The sequence below is a fragment of the Lissotriton helveticus genome, chromosome 7 (genome assembly GCF_964261635.1).
Source record: "Lissotriton helveticus chromosome 7, aLisHel1.1, whole genome shotgun sequence".
Lineage (NCBI taxonomy): Eukaryota > Metazoa > Chordata > Amphibia > Caudata > Salamandridae > Lissotriton > Lissotriton helveticus.
The window spans coordinates 1296579055-1296594046 of NC_136068.1; the positions used below are offsets into that span (position 1 = coordinate 1296579055).

Sequence of the window (14992 nt, forward strand, 5' to 3'; positions counted from 1 at the left end):
AATTGACCCCTAATAAGCTACACTTTTTGAGACACTCCAAGATAAATTAGAAATTGGCAACCAACAATAAGATGGTCTGTAATAATGCTTAGGTCATATCTACAAAGTAAGGGGTCCTTTTTGCATTCAAAATAAAATAAAAGAGTGTGCCTATAATTAAAAGAATTCAAAAAGGGGGTGGTGATGGACAGAGTATCTGAGTTAATCAGAACACTCCTACCCAGTCAACAGATCAGGGCTTGATCCATCACCGTTTTTTAGCTCACTGCACCATCCCAGTTCAGAACCTGGCTATATGCAAATTAGTCTGTCCCTGGCCCAGTGCATCATGGGAACAGGGCAGACCAAACTACCAAGCCAATTCTTTACTGGAAAGGAAACAAGCTTCCGGGGACCGGTTTCTGGCATTACAGCCGTCTTCGGCCCGGCTTGCTTGAATCCTGATGGTGCAGTGAGCAAGGGACTCACATCTGAGCATACCCTTCCACACTTGTGGTGGCCAAAACGATTCAAAAAGGGGGTGGTGATGGACAGAGTATCTGAGTTAATCAGAACACTCCTACCCAGTCAACAGATCAGGGCTTGATCCATCACCGTTTTTTAGCTCACTGCACCATCCCAGTTCAGAACCTGGCTATATGCAAATTAGTCTGTCCCTGGCCCAGTGCATCATGGGAACAGGGCAGACCAAACTACCAAGCCAATTCTTTACTGGAAAGGAAACAAGCTTCCGGGGACCGGTTTCTGGCATTACAGCCGTCTTCGGCCCGGCTTGCTTGAATCCTGATGGTGCAGTGAGCAAGGGACTCACATCTGAGCATACCCTTCCACACTTGTGGTGGCCAAAACGATTCAAAAAGGGGGTGGTGATGGACAGAGTATCTGAGTTAATCAGAACACTCCTACCCAGTCAACAGATCAGGGCTTGATCCATCACCGTTTTTTAGCTCACTGCACCATCCCAGTTCAGAACCTGGCTATATGCAAATTAGTCTGTCCCTGGCCCAGTGCATCATGGGAACAGGGCAGACCAAACTACCAAGCCAATTCTTTACTGGAAAGGAAACAAGCTTCCGGGGACCGGTTTCTGGCATTACAGCCGTCTTCGGCCCAGCTTGCTTGAATCCTGATGGTGCAGTGAGCAAGGGACTCACATCTGAGCATACCCTTCCACACTTGTGGTGGCCAAAACGATTCAAAAAGGGGGTGGTGATGGACAGAGTATCTGAGTTAATCAGAACACTCCTACCCAGTCAACAGATCAGGGCTTGATCCATCACCGTTTTTTAGCTCACTGCACCATCCCAGTTCAGAACCTGGCTATATGCAAATTAGTCTGTCCCTGGCCCAGTGCATCATGGGAACAGGGCAGACCAAACTACCAAGCCAATTCTTTACTGGAAAGGAAACAAGCTTCCGGGGACCGGTTTCTGGCATTACAGCCGTCTTCGGCCCGGCTTGCTTGAATCCTGATGGTGCAGTGAGCAAGGGACTCACATCTGAGCATACCCTTCCACACTTGTGGTGGCCAAAACGATTCAAAAAGGGGGTGGTGATGGACAGAGTATCTGAGTTAATCAGAACACTCCTACCCAGTCAACAGATCAGGGCTTGATCCATCACCGTTTTTTAGCTCACTGCACCATCCCAGTTCAGAACCTGGCTATATGCAAATTAGTCTGTCCCTGGCCCAGTGCATCATGGGAACAGGGCAGACCAAACTACCAAGCCAATTCTTTACTGGAAAGGAAACAAGCTTCCGGGGACCGGTTTCTGGCATTACAGCCGTCTTCGGCCCGGCTTGCTTGAATCCTGATGGTGCAGTGAGCAAGGGACTCACATCTGAGCATACCCTTCCACACTTGTGGTGGCCAAAACGATTCAAAAAGGGGGTGGTGATGGACAGAGTATCTGAGTTAATCAGAACACTCCTACCCAGTCAACAGATCAGGGCTTGATCCATCACCGTTTTTTAGCTCACTGCACCATCCCAGTTCAGAACCTGGCTATATGCAAATTAGTCTGTCCCTGGCCCAGTGCATCATGGGAACAGGGCAGACCAAACTACCAAGCCAATTCTTTACTGGAAAGGAAACAAGCTTCCGGGGACCGGTTTCTGGCATTACAGCCGTCTTCGGCCCGGCTTGCTTGAATCCTGATGGTGCAGTGAGCAAGGGACTCACATCTGAGCATACCCTTCCACACTTGTGGTGGCCAAAACGATTCAAAAAGGGGGTGGTGATGGACAGAGTATCTGAGTTAATCAGAACACTCCTACCCAGTCAACAGATCAGGGCTTGATCCATCACCGTTTTTTAGCTCACTGCACCATCCCAGTTCAGAACCTGGCTATATGCAAATTAGTCTGTCCCTGGCCCAGTGCATCATGGGAACAGGGCAGACCAAACTACCAAGCCAATTCTTTACTGGAAAGGAAACAAGCTTCCGGGGACCGGTTTCTGGCATTACAGCCGTCTTCGGCCCGACTTGCTTGAATCCTGATGGTGCAGTGAGCAAGGGACTCACATCTGAGCATACCCTTCCACACTTGTGGTGGCCAAAACGATTCAAAAAGGGGGTGGTGATGGACAGAGTATCTGAGTTAATCAGAACACTCCTACCCAGTCAACAGATCAGGGCATGATCCATCACCGTTTTTTAGCTCACTGCACCATCCCAGTTCAGAACCTGGCTATATGCAAATTAGTCTGTCCCTGGCCCAGTGCATCATGGGAACAGGGCAGACCAAACTACCAAGCCAATTCTTTACTGGAAAGGAAACAAGCTTCCGGGGACCGGTTTCTGGCATTACAGCCGTCTTCGGCCCGGCTTGCTTGAATCCTGATGGTGCAGTGAGCAAGGGACTCACATCTGAGCATACCCTTCCACACTTGTGGTGGCCAAAACGATTCAAAAAGGGGGTGGTGATGGACAGAGTATCTGAGTTAATCAGAACACTCCTACCCAGTCAACAGATCAGGGCTTGATCCATCACCACCCCCTTTTCTGAATCGTTTTTGGCCACTATAGGTGTGGCAGGGTATACTCAGACATGAGTCCCTTGCTCACTGCTCCATCAGGATTCAAGCAAGCCGGGCCGAAGAGGCTGAAATGCCAGAAACCGGTCCCCGGTAGCATGTCTCCTTTCTGGTGAAGAATTGGCTTGGTAGTTTGGTCTGCCCTGTTCCCATGATGCACTGGGCCAGGGACAGACTAATTTGCATATAGCCAGGTTCTGAGCTGGGATGGGGCAGTGAGCTAAATAATGGTGATGGATCAAGCCCTGATCTTTGGACTGGGTAAGAGTGGTCTGCTTAATTCAGACACTCTGTTCATCACCACCCCCTTTTCTGAATCGTTTTTGGCCACTATAGGTGTGGCAGGGTATACTCAGACATGAGTCCCTTGCTCACTGCTCCATCAGGATTCAAGCAAGCCGGGCCGAAGAGGCTGAAATGCCAGAAACCGGTCCCCGGTAGCATGTCTCCTTTCTGGTGAAGAATTGGCTTGGTAGTTTGGTCTGCCCTGTTCCCATGATGCACTGGGCCAGGGAAAGACTAATTTGCATATAGCCAGGTTCTGAGCTGGGATGGGGCAGTGAGCTAAATAACGGTGATGGATCAAGCCCTGATCTTTGGACTGGGTAAGAGTGGTCTGCTTAATTCAGACACTCTGTTCATCACCACCCCCTTTTCTGAATCGTATAATTAAAAGAAGACTTCTTAACAGATTCTCTTATAAATCTTTTTGTGAGTCTTGGCAGGTAATAAAATCCCTTGAATGTGGTTTGAAAGCTGGTTTACCCCTTTCAATATCTTTTGCTGCTGTCTGATGTAAATACCACATTCTCAAAGCTTAACGAAGAAATCAACATCATACCCTCAAAGGAATGTTGTTGATTTTCTGCTCTTGGAGAAAATGAACCTCTGGAACACGTATTCTAACTCAAAATAGTCTAATTCCTCATTGTCTCTGTCAGATGGCACAGGGTGCAAAGCAGATGCACTGGTAGGTCGTCTAAGCATGTAAAGGTTAACCTTGATATGGAAAAAGGGTCTGAACAAGGAGCCCTGCACTTCATATAAGGCCCAAAAGGTAGAAAAAAAAGGGGATGAGAAATAGACAAATAGAAAAGATGAGCATCCAAAACTGTAATAGCCACGTGGTAATGGGAAAAAAGCTCTATGAACCTCTCTCTGTTACACTAATACCAAACTGACAAACGATCCTTTCAGTAACCATCTGAGAAACCATAATATCCTGCAATGGGGAAATTCCTGCAAGGGCAAGGAAGTACTCTTCAAAAGTAGAAAAAAGGACGGGTTGTACTAAGCAATTTTATGATCGCAGACCCTGCAATTTGCAAAATCACAGGGTTTGCAACCACAAAATATCTATTTCCAATGTATAAAGCCTACTTCATGAGTCTGAAATTGGTTTGCAGTCCACATATAACTGGAAATTGGTAGGGGAGTGACTAGAGAGTCCTTTACATGTTACAATACTGTATGTTATAGGTCAATGGTTTGCCACCACAATTCTAGTTTGCACTCCATTCACCGGTTACCGACTCCTCTAAGAATGTGGTAATTGATTTGCAGAGGGGAAGCAAGCGGTCCGTCTCTGGCCCTATCACCTTTAGAAATTGTGTAGGTAGTCTCGGAAGCAGTAGGCAGTGGTCCCCAACTGTACTAATGAATATCGACACTGGCAATATTGTGGGATACTAATATAGAGGACAGAATATTGAGAGTCAAAAAGTTAAACGGTAAATGCATGTAGGGAAGTATAGATTTACTATTCCTAGTTCCTCATCTACATACCTTTAAGATACATGTAATACATAGGTATGGAAAATCTAGAATTACTTACCTATCAATATTGTATTTTGGAAATTCTGTCCTCGATATTGTTGATTTGATATTCGTGGGGAAACACTGGACCACTGCCTGCTCCGCTTCATATTTTCTCTAATAGGAAACTTTTCCTTTCTTTCCGTTTTTTTTTTTTAAAGTAGCGCTGGTTCCTTAAAGGGATGCATGTAGGTTTGATAAAAAAAGGTTTCCCGTTTGAGAATGGAAATACAGGAATGGGGAATAGCCCCACGCCAAATTGTCATAGATGCAAGTGGCTGAAGGTTTGTTCTACCACACTCTGTGTGGGAGCCAAGAGATTCAGAGATATTGTGACACAATATTGCAGTAACTTGTGCCATACTGGGAGAGGAGATACCACGTAATCCCCAGTTCATAATGCTGGGGGTCCCAGGGGACATTGATCTCCCTTGGAAAAAGCTGATGTTTGGCACACTTGGGTTGATAGTGGAGAAGAGCGATAGCACACAGACCTGGAGGGGTCGCCAATTATACCTACCAAGGCACCGTGGCTTGCCAGGATGGACACATGTATGGGGGTAGAGAAAGCTGTATATGCAGCCAGAGGTTGTCCTTGGAAATCTGACCATGTGTGGGGTATGTGGAGAGAACATTATGCACCGACTTTCACTGAGCAGCAAGGAATCATGTGACAAGACACTGATACGTAACCTAACAGCAAATATATTTGGCTAGAGACAGTAGTGGCAATACTGGCGTGTGAGAACCTTGAGCCGACCTACATCTCCAGAGATACGATGGATTCACTGGGGCCCATGGGAAGAATCTACAATTCAGACTGATCACATTGGCTAGGCGTCTCCTAAGTGTACGCATAATGTATAATTATATTATACTCCTGAAGGTGCCATGCTCTAAGCTCACATTGCATATTACATCATCGGAAAATGTTAATAAAAACAATTTTAAAAAAAAGAAAGAGAATGCAAATGCAGGAATGGTGGTCTCCTGCCACTTGCAGTCCATCATTCCTGTATAATCTGAGTTAATTTGAAAACTGTAGATGTGTCGTTTCCAAACACTTTTTGAGAACAAACTCTTAGTACATTGGACCCCAAGTTTTGTAATAATTCTGTGTATGGTCAAAATGGGTTCTGTATCACCTCAGAGTACTTCAAAGCTAACAAGCAATGTGTACCATACTTTGTGACAGTCAATCAACCAAGATGTTGCTTTCATCCATATTGACTTTGGGTCAATATCTGAGCGGTGGGGGCGGGTTTAGGGAAAGAGTAGGACAAGAAGCAGATTCCACAACCAAAAACTATCACCATACTCCGATTGTGAAACACCATCACTATGAGAGTCTTGCTCTGCTTTTATTATGTTATCAGAACGAGGAAAGAGGGCACAGTCTGCAACAGTGTTCTGACATCCTTTATCAGGCTGCAATGTACTCCCCCGTCTCCTGCAGATCTTCCTTTAAGACTATTAGGGTTCCTTACCGCACCACAGCATCCTTCCTGACTCCTATAATGCCTTCCCCACACCCCAGGATCTTCCACCAGAACAATGAAGTGCACTTTAAACACCATTGTTGGCCCTGCTTTCCAGACCACTTTAGTTTTCCCCTGGTAGCTCCCTTTCCACACTCTGCAGTTCTCCATCCCAACAGAAGCAGTTTCTTTCCCAGAACACAGCAGATAACTTTCAATCACCTATTATTGGTTCTGCTCCGACCATTTATATCCCCTCCCCAATTGAGGTTATTCCCTCACCAGATAGTTGAATGCTCCTCCCCAAGCCAGAGAACATTTCGCCCCAAGACCACTGTATTCCTACAAAAAAGCCTACTCCTGACTACCATGGTCTCATTTAGAGATTTAGAGATCAGCACTGCACACAATTTGGCGCACTCAGTAGAGCATGAAAAGTGCTGACAATTTACGCTCTTTTAGCTAGTGGTAATAGTGAGTAAAAAACAAATGGGAAAATACAAAAATAATTCACACAAAATCGTCTCTAATATAACTTGGATGTGAAACCTCTTTTATTCAACGTCAATGTCAAAACTGACAGCAAAATAGTGGTCCCAAATGTTATTTACAGCGCGGTGTTTGAGTGCCTGTCTTTCACACTACTTCACTTGTGAGGCCACAGTCTGCTCATTGGCAAAGACTTACCGCTGCAGTTCTCGGAGCCTTTCAATCTCCTTCGCCTTCTCCTTTTCGAATTCGTCGAGCCTGCGCTGGTACTGCGCCAGGAGCTGCGACTTCTCTTCTTCAGTGCTGTGGCAGCGAGACATGTACTGCGCGGAGAGCTCCTGGTTCTCCTTCTGCAGTCGCTCCTCACGCTGCTGGGCGGACTGCTCCACAACCTTCAGGCGGTTCCTGTTCATGAGGAGAACACAAGGGAGGAGAGTCCTTGGGAAGAATGCTTGCACATAATGACTACTCTGCACAATCATGGGTGAACACACATATAATAAATACACATGTACGTGTACACATAGCATATGTACAGTTCAACCAAGATGACTGTCACACCAGCACTACCCCACAGAGGAAGTGAACCCACACAAAATACATAATAAAAATCAGTCAAGCTTCAATACACACACAGTCTGCCATACACATACATAAATAAATGCATAATCATAAGTCAAACAGTACGAACAGTAGGATTACAACAAACATGTGTAGGCACAGCAAGTGCATATTCACAGATCAAGCAAGACTGCCATCACAACATGCAAGACAGTGTCCACACCAGCGACCAAAGATGCCACTATGGTAGGGACAACAACAGCAACAACAACTACTGATACAGTAGGGACAACAGTAGCAACCATTGCTGTAACTACAGCTAAAACCATGGCAGGGGCAACCGCATTACCTGGCGTGAGCATGCCAGATTGGCCCGTATAGAGGCCTGTGTTGTGACTTTATGGGTGTGCAGAGTTGTCACTAGAGTACAGTGACACTATCTAGTATGCTGAAGAGCTATTGCCAGACAAAAAGCTAGAAGGTCAAGAATGGCACTTGGGGATTGTCGTAAGATAAGGAATCTGTGGGAATATGTATCCATGAAAACATGGCAGTACCTACATCTGCAACCACATTAAGGACCAAAGCATGAACCAGACTGACACCACAGCAACACAACAATAGCAGTGGCATTAGCTTTTACAACAACAGAGTCCCCAGCAACAACAGCTGCAGCAATAGTTGGAAGCACACCACAATCCACAGCAGTGATGACAGCTTGCACCGTATATGTAACCATAATAAAGACCTCAGTGGCGACCATAGGAGGCCCCATGAACGTAACAGTAGAAACCACATCCATAACCACATCAAAGACAACAGATATCAATCAGCAGCAGTGACAACAGCTTTCATCGCATTAGGGACAACACTAGAAACAGCTTCAAACACAGCAGGGCCAAAATCAGCGACACAACAGGAGGAGGCTGTACTGTCACCCAAGCAGGGTAAACAGTAGCAAGCACATCTACTAACTCAGTAGCAACAACTGTTTCACCAGCATTGACTATACGTGTTGTGGCTACAGCTGCCACCATGGCAGGGTCAACAACAGCAATAACAGCTGCCAGCAAGGTATGGACAACAAAAAAAAATCTGCCACAAAATCAGGTCCCATAATGTGACAAGAGCAGCCAGTACAGCAAGGGCAACAATCATAAGTGCCAGCAAGGTGGAGATAACAGCAGCAGCCAGTTTTCAATACAGAGATAAACAAAACAGTGAAGAGTGCAAGATTTGAAATAATGTCAGCCATTGGTAATTAGTCTGGTCCATATTACAGTCCATTCATTTTTCCCTGCGCCATGTGCACTATAGACAGGGGCCAACTATACATAAATCAGCAGGTCCTGCTCCAGTAGGAACTGTCTAGCCTGAACTCCTTAGCTGTGTCCCATGGCACTCATCATAAAGTTACAGCTTGAAACCTATGGCACAGCGAGCACGGAACCCATGTCCGGGTACACACTTTGCACTTGGTGCCTCTCACTTAGAAAAACAAGCAAGTAGAAGCAAAGTGAATAGTAATAAGCTAGCATTTGTAAACACAGGCATGAAGGAAACTATCCAAAGATTTTGAAAGTGCTTCCTTTGAATGTGGTTTGGGTTATGTGTAATTCAAAATAGATTGTTCCATAGCCAAAATAGGACTAAATGAATCTGAACGACAGCTTTGAAAACAGCGATAAAGCTGCTTGTTTGGAGGGTTTATCAAATCAAGTTCTTCCATTGCGTTAAACATTACAGTATGAGGAACTGTTTGATGGAATTTAGTTGCTCCTGTTTATCTCCAGCTTGAGACTTTGCATCAGAATTAGGATCCACCTTCTTCTGATTGGGTGGAGTTTCCCATCACATAGGTGATTGAGAAAGTGTTACACCGGTCATCCGTCGGGTGGTCTTCCCCCAAACCGTTTCCCTGCTTACCTACTCTTTTGCTGTATCTTTTTGTTAGCCTTAGGACTCTGAGCACTTTACCACTGCTGACCAGGGGTAAAGTACATGTGTTTCTCCCCTAAACGTGGTGACATTGGTGTATACCCAATTGGCATATTTTGTTTACTTATAAGTCCCTTGTAAAGTGGTATACCATATACCCAGGACCTGCAATCTAAATGCTACTAGTGGGGTTGCAGCACTAGTTGTGCCACCCACACAAGTAGCCTTTCAAACCGGTTTCAGGCCTGCTATTGCAAGGCCTGTGTGTGCAGTTTACAACTGTTCGACTTGGCATTTGAAACCCCTTGCCAAGCCTTAAACTCCCCTTTTATTATAAACAATTCAACCCTAAGGTGAATAGCCTAAACGACAAAGGTCAGTGGGCGCCACCGGAGTTTTGCGCTTCAGTGCATTTAGCATTGAGTTGCGTAATAGTATTGTAATTTATTATCCCGAAGAGAAAATTTGAGTTGTCTATATAAAAGGCTATTGTTATTGCGTGGAGTTCCGCTGATCTTCCATTGATTGCCTTACTCTTCAAGCTGTTGCTTCTTTACTTTGAACTTTCCGTATGGAATTCTGAAACCGTAAAGTATATTTAAGGTCTAGTGTACCCACACTGAGCTCTGAAGATATTTGCAGCTGGGAATCTATTTGAGTTATAGAACAACATCTTTGCTGTAAATAATAAATCATATGTAAGCATGATTTCATGCTCACATATGATTTATTATTTCCCCTCGAAACAGACCTTAACTATATTATACTGTGCACATTTAGGTGTGCCCATTGAAATGTCACTGTCTAGGCCTCTAAGTTACTGAAAACGGACTCAAACTGTCAAGACTCCCCTGCTTGTTGCCCTTTTGTTTGTTATTGCATATTTCTTTTTACATATCCCATTCATTTCTGGCCTAAAGAGCCTCTAAAGCCTCTTTTCTAATATTGGGCAGGTATGATGGCTATCCTATATTGGAGAAAATGAGACACACAAACAGACACACACACACACACTGACCCCGATCTCCAGAAGTTCTCTCCGTGCCATGCAGAAGGCACACATGCTTTAACTCTAAGTAGTGGTGGCACCTTTACCCACCTGTGTGAATTCTCGATCAGCTCCAGGTCCTCGCTGTGCCTAAGCTGCAGGCTCTCCAGCAGTATCTTCTGCTGATCCCGCTCCAGTTCCAGCTTCCGGATCTAACAAAAGAATGTGAGCTTAGAAAGAAACAGACTCCTGAAAGTCATCAATCAGCATCTCTAGTCCTGACACGTGGGATCTCTGCTAAGGAAGGCTCCAGGGCAGGCAGCAGGAATCATTAACCTACATCCAGACAAAGGGCCCCTATAATAGGGCAGTAGAGCCATCACAGTCTACTAGTATACACCTCCTGCCAGGATCAGCTGTTGATCTACTTCTACCCTGTCCTGCACCAAGACCATACTCCGTTCAGGCATTGGAGAGATATAACTCCCTCCGCCCGCTAGTGTAATGGAGACATCACAACCTGCCAGCGGTCTGTGTTTGAGTTATGGCACTAGCCATGCAGGTAAGGGGTAAAGAGCAGGTGAAAACTAAGTTGAAAAACAATTTGTTTTGAGCGGCCTCAGTACTGGAAGGGTGTACTTCATGTCACATCTCTGGTGCATTGGCACTGTATGTTTGTAGGTCCATGCACTAGAACGGCTTGGGGTGCTGCCGGCTACGACTGCAAGAACTAGCTTCCTATATGACACTGGTGGGATGGGGGGGGGGGAGGTATGTTGCAAGACGGGAGTGAGGCACATTGGCATACTATGTGTAGATTCCAGGATCTACAAACTGCAGGTTAGTACCAAGGACGCCTGGGATGGTTGATGTGTACTTCTAACAGTGCTATAATAGTCGGACATGCTACAGGTGAGGAGTACGGTGAAATCGTAAAGTTGCGTGTGGCTATGTGTGCTATGACAATGGGCTGTGCTGCAGATTTGGATAAAGTGCAATGGCGGATTGGGGTGTCTTTAGTGCACGTATGCGGTACAAAAAGGGGCACGTATGGCCTTGTGCAGCGTAAGCAGGAATACTGCAGGTCAGCACTGAAGTAGATTAGCAGACCAGTGCATTCCAGGTGTACTGCATTAGCAGGTTGTGGTGTCCCCATTACACTAGTGGGGGATGGTTATATCGCTCCAATCCCTGAGTGGAGAATGGTCACAGTTAAGCACTCATATTGGTGTTGCAGGACAGGGCAGGAATAGATTACAGCTGTTCACAGTAGGGAGATTGTATTAGCAGTCTGCGGTGTCTCTAATGTACTAGAAGGGGGTTGCGTGTCTGGAATGACAACGTTTTTTGTTTTTTCCTCAATCACCTCAGACCTTAGTGAACATACAAGTTGCCCGTACCGTTACTCGATCGTGGAGAAGTGTAGGCTATTAGATGGGGACCAGGAGGAAGCGCCCTGCCTAGCGGCACCGCAGCCGACTTGGATGACACTAACCTCATAGTAGAGGGGAAGGTCACTTTCCCAGTTGGTCCAGATGACCCTGGAGACTGTTAATGTTGGCAAAGAGCGGATGGAAAAACTGGGACTGCCCAACACCACAGCCTAAAGAATTTTCAAGCAGGACCAAAAGTTTGGACCAAAGTTTTCTTATGAATCAATATTGATAAATATACATTAATAAGTGAGTAGATAAAGTATTGTATGGTCTTGGTGCAGCAGTGGTGCTGCAAGGTCGGACTGAAAAAGAGCTGTGCATGCGCTGCCCTGAAGCATGTGGTGTCTTTACTACACTTGTAGAGTCTTATGTCTCCAATGGACAGTAGCGTATGGCCTTGGTGCAGCATGAGACATGGTGCCACCAGGGCAGGGCTGGTGGACAGCCCAACCAGGTGGGTGTGCCTCAGTCCAGCAGGGTGGATACATGTCTTGGAGGATCTCACGGCCAATCGGTGACAAGGGTTAGAGGTGTTTCCCTTACCTGGCTCATCAGCTCCATGAGTTGAGTGTGAGTGACCCCAGCATCTGTCTGGTGCCCTGCCTGCTGCAGGAACAGAAAATGCTTTTCATACTCGCTGTTGTTCACAAAGTCCACTCTCAGGGGCTGGTGCAGAGGCTGAGTAACAAAAAAGAAAAGAAACGTTACAAGTTGCAGACAGGGAGGCTAGGCAGTAAAGGGCAGGAGAGTGAACAGGGAATGTGGAAGTGGAACTGAATTACTATCCACCTACTATATCACTCTATACCACTACAGTTGCTACATCTAGGGTTGCGTAACAGGCATTCATGGGACAGAAATGGGCTTTCTCAAGCCATTCTATTCATAGCACTTCTTGAGCGCCAGCGCTAGTCGGTCAGCCACACTCCTCATGTTTTATGTGAAGATACGTCTTAAGCAGTTTCCTGAGGCTGAGCGCGTTCTCATTCTTCCTGAGTGCTGCTGCTAAAGTATTTCATAATGTGGGTGCTATATGTGCAAATGAGCGACCCCGCTCCTGGCTTTCTTGACCATGGCAATGGAGAGCAGGCCTAGATTTCCAGAAGCGTAGCAGGTGCCTAGGACAGTAGGGACAAATCAAATGTTGTAAAACCTGCGGCCCCTTCATGTGCCAGGCATAGGGCCTTGAACTGTATCCCGTTATGCATCAGTTGCCAATGTAAGGAGGCCAGTGCAGACGAACCAGCCATGATGCCGAAAGTCTTGCAGTCTAGACTGAGCTTCCCTGGACACCGGAGGTTGGGCTGAGGAAGGGTCTCATCAAGCCCTAGATTGACAGGTGTCTTCCTGCCTCTCATAGCACAGGTCTCCCTTCACTGCAAGTCCATCCTTTTGATTTCTTGTCATCGGGGAACGAGGGCAGAGCTGAAACTTGTTGCCATTTTAATATTTGCCTTTCTGATTCATTCAGACCAGTGGTTCTTAATCTTTTGACTTCTGTGGACTCCCACTGAATCATTACTGGAATCCGGCGACCCCCGCTGAATCATTATTTGAAGCTAGGGACCTTTGGCGAAGCAATCTTTATGATTTCGACTTCAAAACAATACACAAAAATACAAAAACAAGTATACACTGAAAATCCTCAAATATTGAATTTTGTTGTTTAATTCTCAAATAAATACAGAAAAAGATTTCACATTTTCAATGTATCTTCTTTATTTGGATGCACTTTATTAATTTTAATGTATTCATTTTAATAGTATTTAATTCTATAAAACAGTCGCAGTCCCAAAGTAGACCTCACAGACCCAAAGAGGTCCTCGGATCACAGTTTAAGAGCCACTGATTTAGACATGAATACTTTTCACTGATATCTTGTAACTTTTGCCAGTGATTACAGTGTGCTTAATGTCTTATGTTTGTCTGTAGTACCAATAGTTAATTTACAGCCTGTGTGGACATAACGTTTTTAGGTCTAACTTGGCAGTGCCGCACTCTGCAAAAGCTTCTCTAAAATATACACAGAGTGGGCTTGGACTCCACCCAGAGTTTACTCTTGCCTCCAGCGAATGGCTAGTTGGTGTATCATCCAACCTCCTATGGTTTGCTTTCATTGTTATAGACGGGTGACTACTATTTTACATCTCATAAGTGCAATCAATCATCACACAAATTCTTTCTCTAATAAATGCACTATACGCAGAAAATAACTGATTTATATTTTGTTTTGTTCAATGCAGCCAGCTTTCTACAATATTTTATTCAGGAATATAAATATTAGGTAGACCGTTTGGATTTTCCATTGCCTGTTGTATGCAGCACTAAATAGCGAATGTCTGCCTTTTCTAAGGCCCCGATTACAAGTTGAAGACTGAATTCTCATCCTTGCAAAGCTGGAGCTTGGGCAGGGCTCAGAACTCGAAGATGTCTGAGAATCATCGCACCCACTGCTCCTCTCCCCAATATATCACCGCAGGGCAGGACATTCATCCGGGGGGAAAAGAAAAGCATGCAGAATCTGTGCTTTAAATAACGATTCCCCGCGTTCTGCCTCATTTCAAAGTCAAGAACTTGGAATAGGAGGTATATATCCCAACCGGTAGATACCTCAACGTGGAATAATGAATAGTATTTACCAGATGCGGTAAATACCGCACCCTCGTCCGGCTCGCCTCATACAGTGGCCTTAGCATTACTCTTTCTCTCGCCTAATCTGTAATCCTCACTTCACTGACATCGGAGCATGGAAGGCTCAATCCTGCTGGCACAGATGTGTTAAACCCGTTTCACAGTGTAGTGAGTGATCTTGGAAACAGCATTTGGAAATGTGCTTTGTTACATTTTTTTATTTTTACAATTATTTTTATTGGTATTTCAAAGTCACATAAGACCCCGCATGGTTAAAGAATAATGTAAAACAGCATGGCTTAAGACAACGAAGGAACCAAAACAACGAAAAGGGGTACAGGGGCAATGGAGAGCTCTTGCAGGCCCAAGCTGACGCCACATCATTTACAAAGGTTGGAGGACACATTGGAATCACATAACCACAGGTACTGTGTACAAACATTGTCAATCCAGGAGTACATTCAGCAGTGGTGGCCATTGTCAGCGGCTGATGGTGCTTAGCATGGGTGCCCATGGCAGATCGGACAGCGCATCGAGATCACAGGGTCGTGTATTCCGCCAATCAAGGGGAAGTGCCAGGCCTATCAGGCGAAGTGGGAGTGTCCATGTCTCTTTGTC

General features: G+C 45.4%; 1 protein-coding gene across 3 annotated transcripts in view; it reads right to left on the bottom strand.

Annotated features, from left to right (window-relative positions):
* Nucleotides 1–14992, bottom strand: part of FBF1 (Fas binding factor 1) — a 596028-nt gene that overhangs the window by 197311 nt on the left and 383725 nt on the right. For all 3 annotated transcript variants that reach the window (XM_078654557.1, XM_078654558.1, XM_078654559.1), the window contains 3 exons: nucleotides 12287–12421; nucleotides 10419–10519; nucleotides 7019–7225 (listed from right to left, as the gene is read on the bottom strand). In XM_078654557.1, the coding sequence (XP_078510683.1) occupies nucleotides 7019–7225; nucleotides 10419–10519; nucleotides 12287–12421 (443 nt within the window). The remainder of the gene's footprint in view (nucleotides 1–7018; nucleotides 7226–10418; nucleotides 10520–12286; nucleotides 12422–14992) is intronic.